Source organism: Phoca vitulina, unplaced genomic scaffold, assembly GCF_004348235.1.
Source record: "Phoca vitulina isolate PV1807 unplaced genomic scaffold, GSC_HSeal_1.0 scaffold22, whole genome shotgun sequence".
Classification (NCBI taxonomy): domain Eukaryota; kingdom Metazoa; phylum Chordata; class Mammalia; order Carnivora; family Phocidae; genus Phoca; species Phoca vitulina.
In genome coordinates, this window is record NW_022589725.1 from 42,893,092 (window position 1) to 42,917,974 (window position 24,883).

A 24,883-nucleotide genomic window follows, 5' to 3' on the forward strand; every position below is an offset into this window, starting at 1 on the left:
AAGAAAACCAAAACAACTCAACACACACATACAAGATGGTCACAACCCATTCAGTTGATTTTATGATCCACTAGTGGGTTTTGAATCACAATATGAAAAGTTCTGCCTTAGACTTAACAGATCAACTAATTTTTTCTAATTGGCTCATCACAACATGTGGGAAATGAGTCTCTTGTTTTGAAAGGACAGAATTGCAGGAAGAGAAGAAAGGAAGGAGGGTATTGGTTTGTACCCAGTGGGGCCAGTCTGCTGCCAGACAGCCCTGGGAGGGTCTGGAGTGTCCCTGGAGTGGTGCAGGCGGTGGGCTGGCGAGGTGGGAGCAGGGCGGGCAGCTCTGACTGCTCCTAGACTTGGAGCACATCTGAGCTCATCAGTCCAACTTCCTTCTGGGTACAAGAAGGCCGAAGACATGCTGTCTAAGCCTTTCTACCTTATTTTTCTCTTTGAGGGGCACAGGAATTTTCTAAAAAGTATCATCCTTCAGAAGGAAACTAGCTTTCTGCTGTTTTGTTATCTTTTTGTGCTGCTAGTACTCTGGTATTCTTTCAGAAGTGAATGAGAGAGAGAGAAGGTGTAGGAATTCCCAGCTTTTGCAAAGGCACACCCCACCTACACCTCCCTTTGCCCGGCAGTGGCTGTAGGGTGTGCCCACTGTGGCCCCCGTGTGTCGGAGGGATGGGGAAGCGTGTCTGAGCGCCAGTGATGCCCCCTGCGTGCCCACTGAGCCCTTGCTCTGTCTCCACAGGCCTCGGCAAGACCAAGAGGAAGACGAGCGCACGGGACGCATCCCCGACGCCCAGCACGGATGCCGAGTACCCCGCCAACGGGGGCAGCGCCGACCGCATCTACGACCTCAACATCCCCGCCTTCGTCAAGTTCGCCTATGTGGCCGAAAGGGAGGACGAGCTGTCCCTGGTGAAAGGGTCACGCGTCACCGTCATGGAGAAGTGCAGCGACGGCTGGTGGCGAGGCAGCTACAATGGGCAGATTGGCTGGTTTCCCTCCAACTATGTCCTAGAGGAGATGGACGAAGCGGCTGCCGAGTCCCCCAGCTTCCTGAGCCTGCGGAAGGGCACCTCCATGAGTAATGGCCAGGGTGCCCGGGTCCTGCACGTGGTGCAGACGCTGTACCCCTTCAGCTCGGTCACTGAGGAGGAGCTCAACTTCGAGAAGGGGGAGACCATGGAGGTGATCGAGAAGCCCGAGAACGACCCTGAGTGGTGGAAGTGCAAAAATGCCCGGGGGCAGGTCGGCCTAGTCCCCAAGAACTACGTGGTGGTCCTAAGCGACGGGCCCGCCCTGCACCCCTCGCACGCGCCGCAGATAAGCTACGCGGGCCCTGCGTGCAGTGGGCGCTTCGCGGGCCGAGAGTGGTACTACGGGAACGTGACGCGGCACCAGGCCGAGTGTGCCCTCAACGAGCGGGGCATCGAGGGCGACTTCCTCATTAGGGACAGCGAGTCTTCGGTAAGTGCCCCGGGGCAGCCGAGGTCTGCCCGCCGCAGTGCGCGGCTGTGTGTGTCCATCGCACCCCACGCTGGCCGGCACCGTTCCCTCTCCACACACTGAGCATAGCCAAAGAATGTTTGGCCGTCCCATTAGCCTAGAGCCCCCCATATTTGGGTCTCCAGTTAAGCTAGAGGAATGCGATTTGCCTGTAAACCTGCATAAGGTTGCTGCTCTGTAATAGACTTAAGTCTGCGGTGGGTGTAGGAACCCAGCTGGGGAAAGTGGCCATCACTCTCCTGCAGATGTACCCTCGCGGATGGGATGGTAAGTCAAATATATTTTTAGCTCCCAAAGGTGGTTTTCTCGCTCTACTGAGATTACCCCTTTAATGTTCTACAGACTCAGACGTCATTTTCTCTCCGGGCTTCCCATTCTGTTCATGATCCCACTCCCCCGCACCCCAGCCCTGGTGGTTGACTGTTTCCTCTCTGGATCCTAGGCATGTCTGCTGCACTCAGCGGGAGGGGCACCTGGTTTCTGACACAGCCTTTGTTGGTTGGTTGGTTTTCCTTTTGAAACCAACCAGTCCTAAGGTCATCTGCACTGCAGGCGGCATCGTGGAGTTCATCTCCGAAAAGCTTTTAAAGCACTTAGGAACAGAATTGAAAAGAAGACAGGGCTTGAGAGAGATGAGTTTGCATGTGTGAACTGAATCAGAGGTATGAGGCCCCTTGACTTGTAGCAGATCCATTTCCAGCGGCAGACAGGTGTGGGGTTTGTGTTTTGGGGATGTGGCTGGGCCTGTCTGGAAGAACTGGGCCAGTGTCATGCAAGGTCACCTTTTCATGTGTAAACGTTCTGGAAATACTCAACCCAACGGGTTTTGTTGATCCCTTTGCAGATACACCTTCCATATAGTAAGATTTCCCCGAAACAAGACTTCTGTAGATAGAGTCCATTGCAATTACATTGTATTGGTTCTAGCAGTTTTCAGTTTATTTTTTTAAATGCAAACTATAAGACTAGGAAATATGTGATCTGTACTGTAATTGGTGTCCTCTGGGAAGGTTGGTACCACCATCAGTAAGTGCGTATTCAAGACTCCTGCAGACTGATCTGAGAGGAATTCAAGGCCACAGAAATGTTTTTCCTCTTCTGAGAGATAGGCAGCTGTGATCTGTTCTTCTTCGAGGCAGGAGGAGCATCGTGGTGGTGGCAGCCAGACTCCTCACGGTGTCAGCAGGTCGCAGGGTTGACGGCCACCTTAGATGTGCTGAGGCAAGCACACCAGGCCTGGATATTAACTCCCTCTGAAATCTGAACTGAGATTTTCTTATCCAGCCGCCAGAGCTTATCGGTGCTGGCAAGACATCAGATTGAATTGTTCTCACGTGACGTAAGCTCTGTGCATAGCTTCCTTTAGATCATGCTGGAGGCTTAGGAGAATGAAGTATGCTGCATGTTTAACTTTTGAGCAGAAACTTAGAGGAATCACTGGAAAACCAATTACAGTAGAAGGTGGTTGGTCCAGAGTACTTAAGGGATAAGTATAATCCTGAGTCAGAAAGTATAATCTTGATTTAGAAATTCTGAGTTCGAGGGGTGCCTGGTTGGCCCAGTTGGTGGAGCATGTGACTCTTGATCTTGGGGTTGTGATTCAAGCCTCATGTTGGGTGTAGAGATTACTTAAAAATAAAAAAATAAAAAATCCTTAAAAAAAAGAAGAAAGAAATTTTGAGTTTTGAAGACACTTCTAGAATGGGGAGGGGCCAAAGTAGCCCTTAGCCTCATTCATTATTCTTCCTGTCTAGGGCTCGGGGGCAGGGTAGATGAGAAAAATGCCCTCCGGATTGCCGGCCTTGGGGTGGACCTCCTACTACGTTTCCATAGGAAAAACACACTCAGCGGGTGTCACTGTCTAAACCCAGAGAGCAGATCCTTGTGAATAGGGAGGGGTACAGGCACCCCTCTTTTCATTGTGCTTCACAAATACTGTGTTTTTCACAAATTGAAGGTTTGTGGCAGCCCTGTGGTGAGCAAGTCTGATTGGCACCATTTTCCACCAGCATTTGCTCACTTCGTGTCCCCGTCCCGTTTTGGTAATTCTCACAGTATTTGAAACTTTTTCATTATGTTTATATTTGTTATGGTGATCTGCGATCAGAGATTTTGACTCCCTGAAAGGTCAAGGTGATGGTTAGAATTTTTTAGCCATAAAGTATTTTTTAGTTGAGGCATGTACATTATTTTTTAGACATCATGCTGTCACACACTTAATGGACTACAGGGTAGTGTAAACATGACTTTTATGTGCTCTGGGAAACCAAAGAATTCATTGGATTCGCTTTAGTGTGAGATTTGCTTCTTTGCAGTGGTCTAGATGATCTCTGAGGTGTGCCTGAACTTGCATTATCTGGGTTCCGTCTAAGCACTGGAATAAGCTCCAGTGTCTTGTTTGTCTCAGATTATGAGAGAATATGCTGACTTTCTAAATAATTGAAACATTAATTTTTGACATTTTTGTAGAACCTTCTCCAGATTTTTTGCATTTTTGTCTTAACTTAGAAAAGCAAGGTATGAGACACAAATAGTGTGATTCCAGGAGGATGGAGGCAGGAGATGGCCCTGTATCAGCCCTGCACCCTCACTAGCACCAGGGTGAGGAGGGCCACGTGATCTGACGGTGTGCAGGGCTGCCTTGTCCTGGTGGCTTGTGCCATGACACGTGGCATTTTCCACTCTTGGGATGCCTGCCTTGTGCCAAAGGGAGGCTACAGGGGTCTCCAAGGCATGTTGCTGCATTTCTCCCAACAGCAGACCTAGGTCTGCTTTTCTCGCTCATACCCGGGTCATCTGAGGCTGTTGAGGAACTTGAAATAGATGGACAGATCCATTCCTTATTCATTTTCCACCATCTACTGACTGCGTCTGCCTCTTGCCAGTGCTCTCTTATCCCTTCCTCTCCTTGTCTCCTTTCCTATTCATTTTGGCTCTTCTGAGATGAGAGCCTGGCTTTCAAAGCAACCACCAGACCGATGTGAGCCCTTAATCTAGCAGCTGTAATCTGACAGCACATCGTGTCATGCCAGGGTCAGGAAGGTTTCTGATGGGGTCTGCATTCCTGCAGGACACAGAGACATCGTTTCGCTTTCCTTTTCTGTCTTGCAGTCTTTGGGCCTGGGACTTTCCTCTGGTTGAGGTTACCACGGGACACCTGACTTCTGAATAAGCACAGTAGCATTTTTAGAGCCCTTCTTCCATATAGGCCTCGTGAAGATCTCCTGAGTGATTCCAATATAAATAAGCAAGGCGCTTGCTTGACGTTATCTTGCATTTAAAAATTCTCAGTATTTCTCTGTTTTGAAAAATAAAAATATATCCAACGCTGAGCCCTAGGACATGTGTGCTTTTGGGGGAGGAGAAGTGCATAGTTTGGAAAAACCAACACAAACATTGCCGCATCCCGTGCTAGCCAGTGTGAGTGATGTCGGGGGTGTTTTCGGAGGTATCTGTCAGGCGTGTTTTATCAAGGAATGAACGGAATAACCAAATAATCCTTTTCGGGCTCTCTTTCCTGTCCCGACTCTCAATACCTACTCTCTGTTTTCTACCATCTTCTCTCGCTTCTTCTCCACTCCATAATCGTCATTTCTCCTCAGCAGCTCACGGTGAAAACAGCACGGTTTCTTATTCTCCATGTTCCGTTACCCTGCCTGCACCTGCGAATCCAGAGCTCATTAAGTCTAGAGAATTCAAAGTTCATACCTGTCCTCTGTGTGCTCCTCATACATCCTTATGTATTTGCCCACACTTACTCTACAGATACGGCTGGAAAGCTGTGCCCACAGCTAAGAATACCCAGCAGCAAGGTTTCCAGTAGGCTGTGGAAGTTGTCAGTAGTTAGCTTTCCAGATGCTCTACCCTCCATCCTTGAGAAGGTTATTCGAAAAGAGACAGCTTACACCTGGGATGCGGTCTGCCAAGGGCACTAGCTGTGGTTTAGGGAGCTATTTCCCTCTGCCAGACTTTAAAAATCCCAGAGAGATCTCCTTCCTCACGTGTATTATGTTTCACAGTAGGATTTGGGTACTAATTTCTGGTCATACACTGCATTTGTTTTTTTTTGTTTTTTTGTTTTTATTGGAGAGAGCACAAGCAGGGGGAGTGGCAGGCAGAGGGAGAGGGAGAAGCAGGCTCCCCACTGAGCAAGGAGCCCGATGTGGGGCTCGATCCCAGGACCCTGGGATCATGACCTGAGCCGAAGGCAGACGCTTAACCGTCTGAGCCACCCAGGCACCCCTGCATTTGTTTCTGATGGAGAAAAACCACCCTTTGCTAAAGATAACATAATGTGTGTGTTGGCCACATGAACAGTCATCTGTTCCATTCCTTCCTCTTTAAAAAAAAAAAAAATCCATTAAGATTATTTGGCCAGGGAGGAGCAGAAGGAAAGAATTACTATAGTGCCTTGCTACAGAATTCCAATTCTATTCCTTTATAGAAATCATAATTTTTTTTTGCCAAAACTCTGTTTCTGGGTGATGTCATCCCTTTGCCTCTCCAGATCACTGATGCTCACACTGTCATATTGTGCTACCATCTCCCTGAGGGCCTGGAAAGATAGAGACCACAGGGTCCCACCCATAACATTCATGACCGTGACCTGGGAGGTCTGGAGCCCGAGAATTCGCATTTCTTAGCACATTCCTGGTGATGCTGATGCTGCTGAGCTCGGGACCACACTTTGAAAACGATTATGTAACCTGAATGGTTTCAGACATATTTACAGCACTCATTGAAATACTACATTTGCTTAATCCTACATTTGCAGGAACTATAAACATGCTTACAGGTGAACATTTATCTCTTCTAAAGTTTCCTTTAGGTAGAACTGTTGGCTTCTGTTGAGTGGAGTTCACCTCCTAAAGTGCTTTTCTGTCTGTTTTTTTCAGCGGTTTAGAATTTGGTAACAGACAAGCGGCCTTTGCTCTGTGCTTCATAGAGAATGGGAAAGAGTATGGTTGTCAGAGCAGAGTGGACACTGCTTCCTAGCAGCTGGGAGGATGGGGAGCCCCAGAGCGAGTTCCTTCCAGCAGTGACTTGCTCACGAGCTTTCTAAATCCACAATCTGGGGCCATGATCTCTAGATGTCTTCTCAGTGGTGGGTTAATGTTAAGAAAGAGCAAAGGTTACTGTGAGCAGTGCCTACATGCATCTTTCCAATTGCAAAAATAATAAGTTACTTTTTAATTGTCAGGCTGTTTGCCCAGTACTGAATGGAAGCTTTACACCTGGATTTTTATAGTATGTCTCACTTGAAATATATCGAATTCTTAAAACTGGAAGAACCCGAAGCATCACTTAAGATGGCTACTTTTCTAAGAGTTCAGTCCTCATCACCTGTTTTGTTGACCGAACTTTCAGATGGCTCTGAGCCTCGTCATCCCTGGCTAGCCCTTCCATATTTACCTTCAGACAAATCAACAAACCCAGGCTATGAACTGGCATCTGTGAAAAAGATGAGCCTTATTTAAAGCTAGTTCTTAAAATATAACCAATCACAAATATGCTCAAGGTATCACTCATAATTTTCTTCAGAACCCAGAGAGGGCTTCTGTACTGTGCTCTTGGCCTCAGTTAAAGGCCTGGCTCCCGGTTCTTCCGGGGAGGGAGGGGGATGGACTGGTTCAGTTAAGAGAGTGCTCTGCCCTGGAGCTCCCATGTCTTCGCAGACTGCCGATAAAATTGTATGTAAGCAGCAGGCAAAATATAACTGGCCTTTCAGTAACACAGAAGGCACCTGAGAATCTTAGAAAACCATTATGTATGATGAAGGGCTTTAAGTGGAGTCTGATTTCTGCTTTGTTACAAATAAAAGAAAGTAAATAGTACTGAATCCATTGATTTGTGTTTGGAGGGAGATGAATGTCAAAAAGGAAGAGTAGTCTGTTACCCCAAACTCAGCTGACTTGTGACGAGTAAAGGAAGCAGGTGCAGGTTTGCCGAGTGGGCTCCCTCAGGCCATCGGACTAGGGTAGTGAAGCTGCGTGTGGCCACTCTTCCCCCTTGTATCACTGAGAGTTGCTGAGTGACCTCTTCTGTTTGTGCCTCGTGTCTCTCCAGGTCCTAGTGTGCAAGTTTCCCTTCTTGCACCTCTGTTCCTGCTGTTGGGTTCTTGGATTGGGCTGTCTCTTCCTCCAGACCTTTGTACAGGTCTAGAAAATTCTAGAATACAGTTCCCCTCCCCAGCCCCCCTCGCCAGTGTAATGTACACATGTCCTTCAAGTCTCATTCTGGCCACCTTGGCTCCTGCAAAGCCTTTCCTGACCTGCAGGCCTGGGCCACATGCTCCCCACATGCTCCTTGGTCACCGAGCAGTCTTCAGCTAGGGTGGCATTGCTGCTGAGCATGGCTGCGTTGGCCCCTTCAAAGGCCAGTTCAGCACAGGGAGTGCGTATTGTGTGCTGTTGTTGGCCATTGAATCCCACTACCTTGGTGGGACTCCAAGAAATACTCTGCGTTAGCCGATGAATTAATTATCCAGAATGTGCATAATAGATTCAGTATGGGAATCAGCAGCCAACCAGTGAAGAGTGCTAAAGATTCCGAAGTTCTCTGTCCATGCCTTTGTTCTCCTGGGGTTGTGCTAAGTGCACTGCTGAGCTTGAATCAGAACCGTGGCCTCTGGCATATTTTTTGCTGCCATGAGGGGGGTCCAGACACCCTTTCTTCAGGCCTGCAAACAAAGTGGGGAGAGAAATGGTCATCCAATAACCACTGGCAACTGAAGAACAAGTCTTTCAAAGTAAAACAAAAAAATATGTCAAAGTAAATAATTTATCCATAACAGTATTCAGAAAGATTTTCATAAAAATCTCCTAGATCATGAGCTGCTATTTATCTAAATATTTATGTTGCTCTCACAGAAAATCACCAGTACCTGTAAGAAATGTTTTTCCCCCAAAACATTTCAAGATGTAGTGGAAATTTTTAAAAACTGGGTCAAGGAAGTTTTTAGCACTTTATCTGTTAGAAAGGCTTATATGGCAAATGCATGCAGTACCAGTGTAAGCCTCTGCGGTGTCTGTTTTGTTTTGTTTTGTTTTAACTCGGTTTCTTTTTAGCTGTGGCTACAGAAGTAGCTAAATGTATTTGTCTTCTGGACGGAGACTGAGACTAAATGTATTTGTCTTCTGGATGGAGACTTCCGTTTGGTTTCTACAAGAGGTAGAAGTTAGGCTTACCTCCCAGTAATCCAACTATCACGCCACTAAATTAGCAATGAAAGAAAAGCATAGAAATTATTAGGATCTTGGTGAACTGTGCAGTTTGTTTTTCACAACACACACATGCATAGACACAGAGCGAAGGGCAGGTGAGGCTGCAGGCCCCGGCAGGTGCCCACTGGCCAGTCCAGGGGCATGTTCCCTGCTGCGGATATGGTTTCTCTGCTGGTGAAGGAAGATCACCAGTGCTGTCTCCAGCCTTCAGGATTGGAGAGTGAGATATGGCTGAGGAACCGGGACGGAAATGTTTAAGTTCGGCTCTGGTTGACACTTGGTAAACAGAAACATGATTTTCTTGTGTGTAAGTAAGCACCTGGAAGGCAAGCTCACATGTCTTCTCTCCTTAAACTGAGGACCCTGACTGCCTGCCAGGGGTCTTCACCCAGTGTCCCTAGAAAACTGTTTCTTTGCGATGTATAGAAGGAATTCCGCAAGAAGTGTATACATTGGTCTCAAGGTGTGTGCAAGGCAAGTGCTTGCCCAGCACACAAGCTTCCTAGGGTATCTTACTAATACCACCAATATTCAAATATTCTAAGAGGGCCCAGTGGGTGTCCCAGCCAAAGCCAGGCTGTATCACTGTAGCATTTTTGGAAGGTCAAGAAAAAAGTGATTCATAGAAAAAAGTAAAGTTTAGGGATCATTGTTGCCTGACCCCAGGCCAAAGCAAAAGCACGCTCCCCACATTTTTGGATCAGGAGGTGTGTCTCAGCCCTGTCTCCAACAGCCACATGCCCCCCTGCATGCTCCCCTCCCAGGAAAAGCCGTTAACTAGGGTCACCAGGTGTTGCAGGTGATCTGAAGGAAATGTTGAGTTCTTGTGTACCACCGCTGTGCCCTCACTAGGAGCAGTGCGCTGGACCCCGTCCCCTCCCTGCCCCCCTCAGCGCCCCTGCAGCCGGAGACTGCGCTCCCAGACTACTGCAGCTTAGCCTCCATGGTGGGAGGAGCACGTGTCCTCACCCGTCCTGATGCCTTGGGTCCCTCGGTTACATGCCTCTTGTTTCCACCGAAACTTCACAAAGCTTTTTAGACCCTCACAGAAACTTTAAGAGATGTTTTTTTTATAGTGGCAAAATGTACATAATATAAAACTTACTGTTTTAACCATCTTTAAGTTCTGTGGCAATACGGGCATTCACATTGTGCAATCATCACTACCATCCACCTCCAAAACTTTTTCAACCTCCCTGATTGGGATTGTATATCCATTAAATACCACGCATTTCCCTCTTGCCCCAGCCCCTGGTGACTTTCTCCTTTCTGTCTCCTTTCTGTCTCTGGGAATCTGACTGCTCTAAGCTCCTCATATGGGTGGAGTCATACAGTATTTGCCCTTTTGTGTCTGGTTTATTTCATATAACATAATGTTCTCGGGGTTCATCCATGTTGCAGCCTGTGACAGGATGTCCTTCCTTTTTTAAAGCTGAATGAGCTTCTATTGTATGCAAAGACCACATTTTACTTTCCATTCATCTGTTGATGGACACTTGGGTCACTTCCACCTTTTGGCTGTTGTGCATAATGCTGCTGTGAATGTGGGTGTGCAAAAATTTTTTCGAGTCCCTGCCTTCGGTTTTTTTTAATGTATACCCAGCAGTGGAATGGCTGGGTCAAATGGTAATTCATTGGTTAATTTTTTGAGGACCTGCTATCTGTTTGCCACAGCGGCTGCACATAGCACGTTCCCACCGGCAGGGCACGGGGTTTCTCCACATCCACGCCAACAGTTGTTACTTTCTGTTTTTTTGGTTTTGTTTTTCACGATAACCATCCCAAATGGGTGTGAAGTGACAGCTATGTGGTTTTGATTTGCATCAGCACGTAACCTCTTAATCTCAGCTTCACTGTTTGCTTCTTTGGGGATGTTTCTCATGGCACTAGTACTAAGCAGCTCCTCCCCATGACCTCCATAGCATGGCAAGAGCCTGGTAGAGTAACCAAATAGAGTTACTCTGCGGAGTTTATAACACAGAAAGCGGTTCATTATGAATTAGGTCCGCGGGTAGTAACTACAAGTGGAATTGTATACAAACTGGCCCACTCACCCCATTCTTCCTTACTGCATTCTGTTTCACCTTTTTGAAAGTTCCCACTAGATTATAGTCCCTGGAAATATGACAGAATCAAGCATGAGTAGTTCAGCAAACAAATGGGAAAAGACACATGTAAAATTTTCCTTAGCCTGGCAGCAGTAATTCTCAAAGTATGATTGCTGGACAAGCATCAGTGTCACCAGGGAACTTGCTAGAAATGCAGATTATCAGGCCTCACCCCAGACCTGCTGAATCTGAGTCTCTGGGGCGGAGCCCTGCAGCCTCCGTGTGAACAAGTTCTCCCAGTGACACTGATGCTCAGATTTGGGAACCACTGAATTGTGGCATATGAAATTGGTTCCAGCCCATTTGAACAGCACTGTGTTATATGGTAAGATGCCGAATTGAATTATTGAATGTCATTTATTTTTGATCATTTACACTGGGCATGACATGGCAAAAAGATGAGTGACAAGGACAATATTCTAAAAGCCCAGACTCTGAAGTATTTACATTTAACTTTAGGAAATGTGTTTTGGGAGGCAGGGAGGGATAAACACACATGCATATACTAACTTTAAACACGGTCGTTTAAAGATTAATAGACTGTTCTGTGGTTGACGACTGAGTTAGGTAAAAAAGTTTATTTCAAAAGAGAATGAGAATGTTTGATCATGTCACATATGGATTGGCTTCAGGTCTGTGGAGTAAACACTTCAAAGACACATTTTGTAGAAGAAGAGAAAACGCCATCGAAGAGATAATCTGAGGATGTAGAAACAGAGTAGTATCAGTTGACAGCTAGTGGCCTAAGTATAGACAGTGAGTCAATTTTGATTAAAAGAAGGCCATATTAGACAACCAGGGCAGGTGATCTAACAGAATGATAAAACCAAAAGGCAGCTTTTTTGAGATAAGAACAGAGAGAGTATTGATCAGTGGAATAGAGTTTGCCTCTAATCCATTGGCACTCAGATTTTTTTGGTCAAGGAACTACTTCTCTGGACAAAGAGAGAGATCCATTTACCAAACAGAAGGAAAGAATGATCCAGCTATTGATAAGAAACCAACCAGGTCACCTGGATTTGGAAGTAGTGGGAGTGTTGAATATATGCATAAATTGTTGATGTTCAAAAACCAGCATGACTGGAAATAGGTCCAGAGTCTACCTGGGAGGCTTGGCGAACCACACAAACGACATTTCTACTCTCCAAAGTGAAAGATAAGAAGTTCTAAGAATCAGGAGTGCCTGGGAGCAAGGTCCCACCCTTCCCTGTTATTTCTTCCCAGCCATGTGCTAAGAAGAAAATCAATATTAATACTTAAGCTATCTGGGATGGAAGAAGAAATAAAGGACATTACAGACTGTTCTCAGCATCCATTTTTTCTCCATCAGTGAGAAAATAGTGATTAAATCTTGAGGAAAGGAGAGAAATATTTGACGAGGGTATCGGTTTTATAAAAATGCAAAGGTGCTTTACAGCAAATATTTGAAACAGTGGATCAAGTTGATGAAGCTGTAGAAATAGAAATAGTATCAAAGAGGGTGTTCTTTGGTTTTCTTTTCTAAAAGTGGTTATTTGTGAGCAGAAATTGCAAAAAGGTGAGATGTAAAAATTACTTAAAGGAATGAAAACTGGAAGAGATGGTCAGAATGGGAAATACGTAAGTCAGTGCATTTATTGAACACCTACTCTGATCCCAGTGTGGACATGGGGGATTAAATCAAGTTCTAGTACTCAGAGGGATTATATTCAAATAGGGGACCTAAAACCTAAACAAAAATAATATATTAGTAAAAGCCCTGAGAGAGGTTGATTTTCTGCCAATCTAGTAATTATCCTCCCATTCCACTTGGAAAATGACTTCCTAAAAAAGGGGGGCGCGGGGCGGGTAGAATGAATGGCTTATCCCAACTGATAATTCTTCATAATCTCTGGTTCAATAGCATGAGAATATAAAAAAAATCATTCCTTTAAGGGACAGTCAGAAGGAAAGAACAAGAAGACATGGTCTGATATTAGAAAATTTCAAAAGTTAGCACAGTGTTCAGTGAAAAGAAATGATACAGAGTAAGTATAGCATTTGGAGAAGGAAAGGGAGGAAATTTGGACAGTGGGAGGAAGCTCAACTACAGGAATTGAAGGCAGATGTTTCAAAATGGAAGCGAAGGTACAGGACTGAGTCTATTAGATTTTAGTGCAGCCAAAGAAAGTTTAACAAATATGGTACCTGTGATGGCTTAAAAAGGTGTCCACAAATTCTTTGATACCCTTCTCCTCAAAGGGTGGAGCCAGATTGCCTCACCTTCAGGAGGGGCTGCACTTAATGACTCACTTCTAATGAACAGAATGTAGTGGAAGTTATGTTAGGTGATTTCCAAGACTGGATTGTGAAAGATATTCTGGCTCTGCTCTCTCTCCGATCACTTGATCATGAGGGAGTCAGCTGCCAGGTTGTGAAGAAACTCAAGTAGCCCTGTGGAAAGGCCCATAAGACCAAGAACAGAGGCCTCCTGAGTGGTTCATGTGAGCAGACCTGGTTCTTAGAAGCAGCTTTTGCATCCCCAGTTGAGACTTCAGATGATGTCTTGACTACAGCCCATTAGGAGCTGAGTGGCTTTAGCTCAAGGTTTAAGGCACTCCCAAATTCCTGAGCCACAGAAACTGCAATTATAAATGTTTGCTGTTTAAGCCACTGAATTTAAGGATGATGTGTGACACAGCAATAGACAAGTAATATGGTACCCCAGGTAGAAGGCAAGACTATAAGAAAGGCGACAATAGAAAATGACAAAGTTCAGCAGACACAGCTTTACCATTGGTTGTTTAAAGAAAGAGCAAACAAGTACCTGTCATGTTGATAATGTTTATTTTCCCTCTGCTGAAAATCAGGAGGGGACCTCAAAGATACTCAGTGGCAGATAGTTCAGTGGCCATCTATTTAGTGCTTATGTATCAGATCCATTCTTTCTCCTGTGTATATAAAAATGAGATAGAAATGAGCCTCTTCCTCAGGGAGCTTGGAGCCTAGTAGGAGAGACAGATATAAGCAAGTAAGGACGACAGCATGATCACGTGTGAAGTAAAATGTGGTACTTCTGCAATAGGAAGTACACATCTTCTAGTTAGCTTGGAAAGTTAAGTATTCTCTAGAAACTCTAGTCAAAAGAAATCTTTTTAAATATTGACAAGATGCTGATTGCTATCTTTATAAAGTTTCATAAAAGGAACTTAAAGAAGAGCCCTAAATGACAGTGTTTGCTTAATATTTCCCCGAAGATGTTGTACTTCTGACATTACTATAGTTTATTAAACTGTTCCAGTCTCTTCCCAATTTCAGGAATTATCTCTGTTTTGTGGTTGAGAAAATTGAAGCAGAAAACCATTGGGAAATCTGCCCAAGGTCACAACACTAGTCACTAAAGGAGCCAGAATATGAACCCAAGCAGCCTGGTTCCCGAGCCTCTAATACAACCAACTATCCTGCTTCTCAATAGCGTAACTGTAATAGAGACCTGGAGTCTGAACAAATTACCACTTGTCCAATGTCACACGACCAGTTTCCACTTCTGGTCATGGTGGACTAATTTTTCACAGACTAACACTTTCTGCCAAAAACACCTCGAAAAGCTGGACGAAACCGTGAAACAAAAAGCAACCAAGAAGTAGTCTTTCAGGAGCCTACACTGCTGGGGGGCAAAAATTGGAGGTCAAGGCCACCCAGGAGACAAGGCCCCAGAAAAAAATCCAGGCCTTTAGTATGGACTCCCCAAAGTCTACATACTAGATGCAAAGGCAAACCTGAAATTAACCGTCATCAGTTCTGTTCCTCATTGGATTAAGGTGTTCTGCCCCACTGTCACTGAGTACCAAAGCAAAAGCAAATCCTCTCTGGAGGACACTAGCACCATTTCAAACCTCGTATTAGTATGCAGCATTCAAATTAAAGTACCGAAAGACAAGATTGAATTACCAAAAACAAAGAGGGGAGGAAAAGAGAACAAAAAGAGACCCATAGAAGCCCAGAGTTTGAATGTGTCAATGTGGTCTTTAAGGTATATGGATTAAGAAATTCAGCAAGATGAATTTGAGTAGAAAATTAGAAGCAATAAAAAGGAACAAAAGTGAGAATTATAAGACTGAAAAATACAATAACTGAAATTAAGAACTTGGTGAGTTTACCGTAGATTAAACACAGCCAAAGAAAGGATTAGTAAATGGGAGGAATTAGAGATTTTAGGATACACACACAAAAAGGACAGAAAATACAGAAAGAGCACAAGAGATTTTGCCATGGACTGAATGTGTGTCTCGCCTCACCACTGCCAAAGTCACATGCTGAGGCCCTGCTGGGCACAATGTGATTGTATTAGGTTGGTGGGGCCCTCATGAATGGGATTAGTGCTATCATCAGAGGCCCTAGAGAGCTCTCTTGCCCTTCCGCCTTCCGAAGACACCATGAGAGGATTGTGAAGCAGGAAGGAGGCCCTCATCAGATACCAAACCTGCCAGCTACTTGATCTGGACTTCCCCACCTCCAAAACTGGGAGAAGTAAATTTGTCTTTAAACCACCCAGTTTATGGTATGCAGTTATGGTAGGCTGAACTGAGATTTACAGGACCCAGGTGAGAAATTTAACATGCATGTAATTGGTGTCCCAAAAGAATGGATGGGGAGGGGGGAGAGGTCGGCAAGAGGGTGGAGGCGGTATTTGAAGCGATAAGTACCGGTGCCACCTGACTAGTGGATAGCCAAGACAGGTCTCCTTGCTTCCAATTTAGCACCCTTAAAACATTCTTTATTGGAACACATAACACACAGGAAATATCTTTTAAGTATATTATTAACCCAGGTCAAGCTTAGGAAATAGGACATTGCTGGTACTCTAGAAGCTACTGCCCACCCCCAGATTAGCCTCCTGATTGCACCACACCTCCCACTAGAGGTAACTGCTACCTTTAATTTTATGATAATCATTTTCTTGATTGTTATGTGTGTATCCCTAAACAGTACATTTTAGCTTTGCTTGCTTTTGAATTCTATAGACGGTATCATCCTACTGTAGCTATTCTTTTCTTCCTTCTTTTGGTCCATACTCTGTGAGATTTATTTAGTCCATGTTGATGCATCTGTGTCATTGTTTGATGAAGTATATACCTCATCTTTTTATCCATTTTCCTGTTGGTGGACGTGAAGAGTGTACAAATCATATAAATAATCCTGCTTGGACATTCCTAAACCTGTACCCTAGGACACATGTGCATGCTTCTCTAGAGCACTTCTCTAGAGCACATTCCTGCCATGAGATTGCGGAGTTCTTAAGAATGCCTGTTTTCATCTTCTCCATGATGCAAAAACAGTAGTACTGGCTTGGACCCCCACCAACCGTGAGGAGTTCCCCAGTCCAGCACACTTTCCACCTCAGAATCACTGTGGCACATTGGCCTCCCAGTGAGGGACACTCAATAGCCTTCAGCCCTGGGCCCCAGCGTGGAAAGCTTATGAGTTACCTCATATGGGCCTGTGTCTTCAGATCAGTAACACCCCCAAACAAAAACCTGTGTGAAGAGAGAAGGCGGGGCTGGAGTCTGTTTGGGTCCTCTTTCTCGACGTAAGTATTCACACAAAACCCTGTCAAGGTCCTCTGACCAGCTAGCTCCAAGTTAGAGTGCAGAGGCACAGTGTCAGCACACCGCTGCTAGTCGAGGGGAGCGTGGCCTGGTTGTTTTCATCCGACTCCCCTAAATCATTCCAGAAAATGGACAAGGTGTGGACAAGGCTGGTGGCATCGCCTCCCCAGGGGTCTTCCCCCGCCTCGTGCTCTTTCTCTGGAGGCAGGGTTATTTTGGGTGTGGAGCCATTCCATCGCTGTCAGACCCAGGGAACTGGCCCAATTTAAGGAAAAGAGATCCTGTCCACCAGCATCCCAGCTGTTTCATTGAGGCAGTTCCGCACAGGAATGTCAAGCGGGGCCGGACTCCTTAGGACAGAATCAGAAGGGCATCCGCAGCCTGGGGGTGAGGTTGGCCACAGATCTCCCTGCTGCGAGGGGCTACTCATCAGTCATGTTTGTTTCTTTTTCCCATGGCTCTGAACATTTGAAAACACTGCTGGTGGTTGGCGCAGATTGCATTTCTGTACTCAAACTGCATCAGCATCCCGTGGATGGCTCATTGAGACACAGATGGCCGGGGTTAAATCACAGATGGCTGGGCCCCACCCTTGAGTTTGATTCAGCAGGTCTGGGGCGAGGCCTGGGAATTTGCTTTTTCTGACAAGTTCCTGGGTGATGCTGCTGCTGGTACTGGTCTTGGGAGCACACCTTGAGAACCACTGGTCTAGCTCATCTTCAGGCTTCATTCAGTGCTAGTTAGTGACGTAGATTGGAAAATCCACTCAGGATGAACCGAGAATTCCCCCAAGTGTTCAGCATTCCTGCTTGACATCAACTTGGTTCGTTCTATGTCCTTAACTTTTAGGGTTTCTGCTCAAGAGCCCATGAAATTAAAAAGTACCTTCTCCGCTGCATCGGCCCTACTGCCATAACACACAAATACACGTGGCACGCCATGGTGTTAAGTTAAGGAGCTTAAATTAAAAGCACATTTCCCTGTTCAGTAAGTCATCTGTTGATCATTTGGCTTAATTAAAATTGGGTATATCATGTACTTACCCTGACTCACATACTACCTCAACTTCGATGCTGCTTAATCTGTGAATTGATTAAAGGATCTATAAAACTAGCACAGTGCCTGGCTTGTGCTAAACTATAAAAGTGAGATTGCCTTCCGTCTTCATCTAAAGGCACAAACTTCTGGCACAGAATATATATATATATATACACATATATACATACATACATACATATATACATACCTATATACATATATGTATAGATATATAATGTAATAGAAGCTTGAAACTAAACATTGCTTTAAGGAAGACCTGAAGCCCTCAGGAGAGGGGTGAGTGGTTCATAAGCTGTATGTACTGCTGCGTAGGGATGTGGTGTCCTGATGCACTAGGACTAATAACTGTTGTGACAGAGACAGTGATGCCGGTGCTCCAGGCCTTGCTCCCACATGGAGGACATGTCAGGCAGTACCTGTTTCACTTGGTTCTTTTTTCAGAGCCATACACAGCAACCAACTTGGAAAATAATACAGAGGACACTGAGGCTAGCTTGCATCCATCTTGTTCAGTCCCATGAAAACAGTCATGATTTGAGAATTGATTAGAATGATGTTTTGTGCCATTTAGAATATTATTTGACAGGGCGGGTTGCCAGGATCATCTGTGACATCAGGGTTTGTCATGATTCATTTCTAAGAGGTCTAGTGGAGGAAATAATTTCCAAGTTCTGTGTCCTCCTCCCCACCCCCTAGACCCTCTCGTGGCCATGATTCTGAAATTCTATGTAGCGTGAGGTTGAATCGGAGATCAGTCTTTCTGTGTCTTCCTGAAGGTCCAGCCTACCAGTGCTTCCTGGGTCTCCTCCGGGGCATCAAGTCCCGGGGTTAGCACGGAGATAAGAAGGGGCTTTTCTCTCAAAGGTTTGTTTCTCTTTGGTCTGTTTGGGGTAGAGGGATCCATAAATACAAACTGTGAGTACAGTTGTCTCTCGATTCTTGCACGGTAGCAGCTGTGACTGGTAGGTGAGCCCCGCAGTGTTTTTGCAGTGTTGAATGCCCTTGGATACCCATTTCCCTGGGATGTCATTGGTTTATGGGATTTTCACTTGTTTTGCAAGATTTGCACACTTTGGACCAAAGGTTTGTAAGCTCCGTGTAAAAGACAGTGGCTGAGGTGCTTGTTAATTTTGTCCCCGTGGGAAGGACACAAAGCTGGGTGGTCCTCAGCAGCAGGAAGTTGCTGGGTTTTGAGAAACACTGAACCCAGCTTTAGGAATTCCGCTAAGAACTGTAGTAGGCTCCCACCATCTGTACGGCTCTCTGGAATACAGCAGTGGAGAAGACGTGATCCACCTGGCCTAATGCATAGTGAAGGGATAGGACATACGTGTAAGTTGTTTATTACAGTGCAGTTACTGGGATACACTCTGCTCCTGTCACTGGAAACTGTCAGCTTTCTGCTGTATGGCAAGCAAAGGAGGGGGAGAACTTATCTTGATTGAGAGAGAATGGGGAGGCTTCTTCGGGGTGGAAAAGTAGGGGCCAGTCTCCTACTTCCCCATCAGCTGCACTGGCCAGTCAGTGTCTCAGAAGAGGCAGGACCAATGTTAATAACAATAATGGTATCTTCCTAAAATTGATTCACATATAAGTAAGGCACTGACATAATCACAAATTCAGACACTTCTCAATAAAATCTGCGCTTCGACCATAGTACAGCCACCCCCCTGGGATATTACAAACCATGTTTAAAATGCAGCCAAGAGTTTTCAACTGCTCTTAAAGTATTTATTTTTAAATAGCTTAGAATTAGAAAAATTTTTGATGGCTTCATTTCTAGTAGTCCGAGGGAGATTTCTAGCTGCTGCCTATATGCAAACCACTTTTTAAAAATTCCCAGTTTATCAGAAATAGGTTGGGAAATAAAAAAAATTAAGTTTCTTCAGCATCAGGGTAACACTGGTATCCCATGTGCTATGTATGGGGTCCCCAATTTTCGAGTAACTAAAATATGTTTGGCATGGAAGCTGTACTAAGCAAAGTGCAGTTTTTCTTGGATTCAGAGCACGCGAACCTCGGACGGCCCCCGGGTGGCTGCGAGCCTCAGGTGCCGCGCTAGATACTACCGCGCCTGGCTGGCGTGCGTGCGTGCGTGCTGGCGTGCGTGCGTGCGTGCGTGGGGGCGTTCCCCCCGCGTCTCCTGCGCGTGGCCCCTCCTGACTCGTGTTCCGTTTCCTCCCCAGCCCAGTGACTTCTCCGTGTCTCTGAAAGCGTCAGGGAAGAACAAACATTTCAAGGTGCAGCTCGTGGACAATGTCTACTGCATCGGGCAGCGGCGGTTTCACACCATGGACGAGTTGGTGGAACACTACAAAAAGGCACCTATCTTCACCAGTGAGCACGGGGAGAAGCTCTACCTCGTCCGAGCGCTGCAGTGACGCCCGCCCACAGCCCTGCCACGTCCAGGCCGTCGGTGCCGCACTCACCTCCCCAGAGCCCGGCGGATCTGCCCCGGGAAGAAGCCGCGCTCACGGGCCCTCCGGCGGCGGGCTCCGCCCGGTCCGGTGGTTCATCGGTTCTTGGCTTCCTTTGCCTCGTTTACCTTTGCGTGCAGGTCGGTTCGTTTTTCCACTCGCCTCCCCTTCGCCAGGCCGGGCCCTGACACCCACTTTCCAGCCTGCCGTCCTCCCGGCCAGGTGTCCAGAACGGGAGGTGGAAGAGGGCGGTGTTCGATCACTTTACTCCTGCTCAACTGAGAACAGCCTTAGTCTGTTCAGATTGTTCGTGCTAACAGAAGCCCTCATTAAACAGACATCGGGCACAGTTGGAACGCACCGAAGCTGCCGTTAGTTAAGTGAACTACAGAACGCGGGGGCCGGGCGCTCCTGCAGACGTCCGCGGCCCTGGGCCTGGCAGCCGGGGCTCCGTGCCCTTTGCCCTTGCGTGGCTTCCAGACCGTCCAGGGAGTGGACACGCCTGCTGGTAGCAGGACCAGAACCACCAGATACGAGAGTAGTGAGGAAAGTCCAGTGCCTTCGGGGCTATGCTTGCAATAAAAGAATTTCCTTGAAAGTCAGTCTGCGGAAGCGAGACCCGTGACTCGAAAAGACAGATGTTGTGGTCGTTTATCCCCCAGATGTGCCATCCGCATAGTGCTTTTTCCTCTCGCCCTTCGGCTTGTTTAAATTTCACAATTATGTATTTAATTCTCAAAATAATATGTATCCGTAGCCATTTGTTGACACTAATACAGATGATTAAGGAAAATAGCTGATCTTTGGGGAAGGGGAGCTACCGTACACTTTACACACACACACATACACACACACACACCATATATATATATATATATATATAATATATATATATTATTTGCTTTACAGGGAATTTTTCAGGGTTTACAAGAGAATATGTGATTGGTAGTAAGAGACACAGAATGTTTATGAAGAAATTTCATTTTCTTTTTTCTTTACATTTGAACTTCTTTATAGTTTAAATATACAGTCTTGAGATGGCACATTCCTACAACTGAAGAAGGGGTCTTGAGACCTCCTAAACTTGCATACTCAGTTTTTTGGATATTGTAATAAAAAAAAAGTATTATGACAAGACTATGTGTGTATTTATCTTTGGGAAAACTCAGAGTCCGATCTGGGAGAGTAATTGCTCTAGCATTTACTGGACACTCAGTGCCTATGGGGAAACAATTTTTAGAGAGGAGTTTAACAAATTTACTATTTGCGTGTTTTCTTTTTCTACCACCACGTATTTTGTATGCTGAAATAATAAATTTTAATTAGTTAAACTCCAAGAGAAAGCAGAATCTCAAGCTTGGTCGTAACTTTACTCTTTGGAAATTACTCATTAAAAAATGTTGTACCCAACTTTGGTCAGCCACGTTGCTCAGCACCAGCTTTTCTCTCCCCACCCGTGTCTTACTTTCATTCTCTCAGTTGGTAAGCAGATCTCGAGCAGTCGCAACGTGCCAGGCACTGGGAACAGTCACATCACAGAGGAGTTGTGCCCTTACGGCACAGCTAATGACCGCGCATGTGTGTTCAGCGCCCCGTCTATGCCAGACTCACAGACACAACGTCCTCACTCATTCCTCATCACAACCCCCTGAGGTGGTCCTGCTCTCATCCCCCTTAAATAGATGGAGAAAATGGGGCACAAAGTAAATGCACAGATGGCTGGTACGTGGTGGGAGAGGGTTGCAAACCCGGAGAGCCGGCTTTGGTGCTGCACCCTTCCCACATCAGCCCGGGGGGGCTTCCAGGAGAAAGAAGCATTTTGGTGAGAGCTTGCACTTAACCTACCATTCCTGTTCTCTGTGAGTTCATTGTATCTCTTTGTTGCCTTTGATATAAGTTAGACGTTTGGGTCTGGTACCTGGAGTTGGGGTACCCAGTTCCATAAGAATATATATCCAGGTGAGTGAAGTGGATCATTACTTTAGACAAAGCACATCTATTCTATATCTTATTGCTGGAAATTACAAGTCCTTCTGACTTTTTCAGGTCTCACTGTTGTGTGTTCCATTTTGACCTGATGTTAGAATCCCTGCATATAATGAAATGGGTGTCTGGATAGCTGAAAGACTTGGGTTTACACATAGCAATTAAGGAAGAAACAAGCAATTAAAGGACACAATACAGATAGACATTTTGGCTTCAGGAACTTCTCTAAGGCTTATAGTTAAAATTGACCGTCATTTTCAGTCTTGTCCCACACCACCATGGGAAGTCCTCCAGCTGCCTGGGGCAGATCAGGATTCATATTTATAAAAGTTCCAGCATCCCTGGACTTCCTGGCACCAGGTGGACCGGTGGAGGGTAGATTGATAGGCACAGTATGAGCCTGTTGACGGTGGGTAAGGCAGTCAAGGCAGGGTCCCTGTGTGGTTTGGAGTGTGGACGGCCGGTGCTCTGTCCAGGTGGCCCTTCTGCCATCACCTTCCTGCATGTCCAAGATTTCCCAGACAGGTCTTGAGTTTCCATTCCCTTGCCTCTGCACAGACGGCAAAGGACAATAAAGGGCAGTCATTTTATAGTTGTGTGACTCTGCTCATTTGTTTGCATTCAATGTGCCTTCATTTTTCAGAAACAGCCCTGCTGAGTTACGGCCCTGAACTACCAAGCCCTCACACGTGACGAGTGCCAGATGCTATTAAATCATGTTTCTAGGGAGCTAAAACTGGCCATGTTTTCTCCCAAAGTGCATCACAAATTATAGTCTTAAATTATAATTAGAATCTTTAGGTCTACTGAAACTCTGACATTTCAAACAAAGTATTTTCGGTGCCAGTACAATTTTGTCTTTGGTTTCTATATGTGAAGTGGTTTATAAACTACTTCTCTACCATTTCTGCCACATGATATCAGAATGCCAAATTAATTTTAAGACCAAAGTTTGGAACTGTGAGAGCCTAGAAACGCTTGAAAGTATTCTTTTAAAATAAAACATTCTGGTAAATCCAGGCCTGGTCTTGGGCACTTTCTCACTAGAACTCCGCCATAAGCGTGTAATTCGTGTAATTACCACTCGTGTAATTAATACAGTCGTTTCAGGTCTGCCTGACACCTTGCGGGGCTGCTGTCTGCTCTCCCATGAAGCAGTGTCCTTCTTCCAGACTTGGGAGGTGCTGCCAAAGCCAAGTGTGGTGGGAGGGCCCGGTTATCCTTATTAACCCTGTGACTTCAAGCGAACTAGCCAGCTCCTCTGAGCGGGTTTGCTTGCGGGCAAACGGGGCTGCTCGCCATCTTGGCGATTCCCAGGCTTGTGTGAGGATTATCTGGTATAGAGCACTTGACCAACTTCGTAGGCCATGCTACACAGCACTCATCAATGCCGGTCAGGCCAATTGTGTGTCACATAATCTACTTGACATTTTTCCTCATTTGTTGGAACTTTGGGGCCTCCACCAGCCACGGGCTTCCTCAGCCCAACCACAGAGGTCTGGCACCATGAGACCCTCAGCGTGGCCCCTACCGGCAGGGTCAGCGCCAATCCACCCCCACTCCTTAGAACTTAGACTCTTCAAGTATGCGAGGACATGTGTTCCAAGAAACTCCTCATTCTAAATATGTGACCCAGCTTTCATTAGAAGCCCAGGCCCCAGAGCCATACTTAGCTGTACCGAGCACCATACTCAACTTACGTTCTTACCTCAAGTAGTCGACAAATTCACATCCCTAAAAAAATCCTCCCTTGAGGAGCAAACATTTTTGTTTTCTCCTTGGCGAGGGGGGGGGGGGGGCGGTAGAACATCCTCCAAGTTCCTTATATTTCTTAGCCTGAGCTGACAACACAAGAGTCATTGCGTACTGGGCAAAAGTTGAATAGGCCAACCAGTGTTCAGAACACCTCTGCCCCCTATCTTAGCTCGAGCTGCTATAAAAAAAACAAACAGACAAAAAAACACCATAAACCAAATGGCTCATACACAACAGAGATTGATTTCTCAGTTGTGGAGACTGGAGGTCCCAGATCAGGATGCCAGTGTGGTCAGGTTCTGATGAGAGCCCTCTTCCGGGATGCAGACATCCGACCCACTATGTTGTCTCCTCAAATGGCAGAGAGACTGCTAGCTCATCAGGGCCGTAGTTCCATTTGTGAGGGCACCATCCTCCTCACCTAACGCCCTCCCAAAGGCCCCACCTCCGAATGCTATCACATTGTGGATTAGATGTTAACATGAATTTGGGGGCAGTGCAAACAGTCCCTAATGCCCTCTTCTCAACAAAAGCTATTCCCACTGCCCTGAGGACACTGGTCATTGCTCTTCTAAATACAGCTCACTCAGATCTAGAGGGCTTATAGTTCCAACCATTCAAAAATGTTCTTTTATGCAGTTTTTCAACCACCAATTCCAATTTGAAGGGGGGCAAAGGGCAGGCATGTGCATTTTTAACATGCTCCTTGGAGATTCTGATGTAGGTGGTTTGAGGCCTACACTTTGGCTACTGTTCTAGTCTACTTGAAACCTTTGGAAAAATCACCTGCTCCCACCCCCTTGTGCTCACATTACTGACGACACGTACCTTCTATAGCGTGTCCTTTCTTTGGATCCTATCCAGAGAAATGTCAGACCTTGAATAACTAGAGTGGTCTTTTTTGAAAGAGTAATCTTTATTTGCCTTAACCTCCACGTGGATTTCTCATAGCACAGCTCCTAGCCGTACAAGCTAGCTGGAAAGATTCATTCCATCCTTGGAGGATCCTGTTACTTGACAGGAAGTTATTACCGAAGATGGATGAGCCTGACAGCTGGTATAAAAGCTCACTTTGACAGATTTTTAAAATGCATGGCCTCCTCCCCAGGGGGTGGGCGTTTGGCCAACTCCTCAGCTTGGGGACCAGGTTCTGCAGCTAAAATCAGTTACCAGAGGACCAGAGCCTGGTACTCCAGCTCCTGCTAATGGGTGAGGGCATGCGGCTTTCCAAGAATAGGTCATGGCCCGGGGAAACCCCAAGT

The 24,883-nt window shown here is 46.0% G+C and overlaps 1 protein-coding gene across 13 annotated transcripts in view; it reads left to right on the forward strand.

Annotated features, from left to right (window-relative positions):
• Nucleotides 1–21,015, forward strand: part of NCK2 (NCK adaptor protein 2) — a 148,824-nt gene extending 127,809 nt beyond the window's left edge. For all 13 annotated transcript variants that reach the window (XM_032419833.1, XM_032419839.1, XM_032419831.1 and 10 more), the window contains 2 exons: nt 746–1,467; nt 19,650–21,015. In XM_032419833.1, coding sequence (XP_032275724.1) covers nt 746–1,467; nt 19,650–19,844 — 917 coding nt within the window. In that variant the 3' untranslated portion in view covers nt 19,845–21,015. The remainder of the gene's footprint in view (nt 1–745; nt 1,468–19,649) is intronic.
• Nucleotides 21,016–24,883: the final 3,868 nt, after the last annotated feature.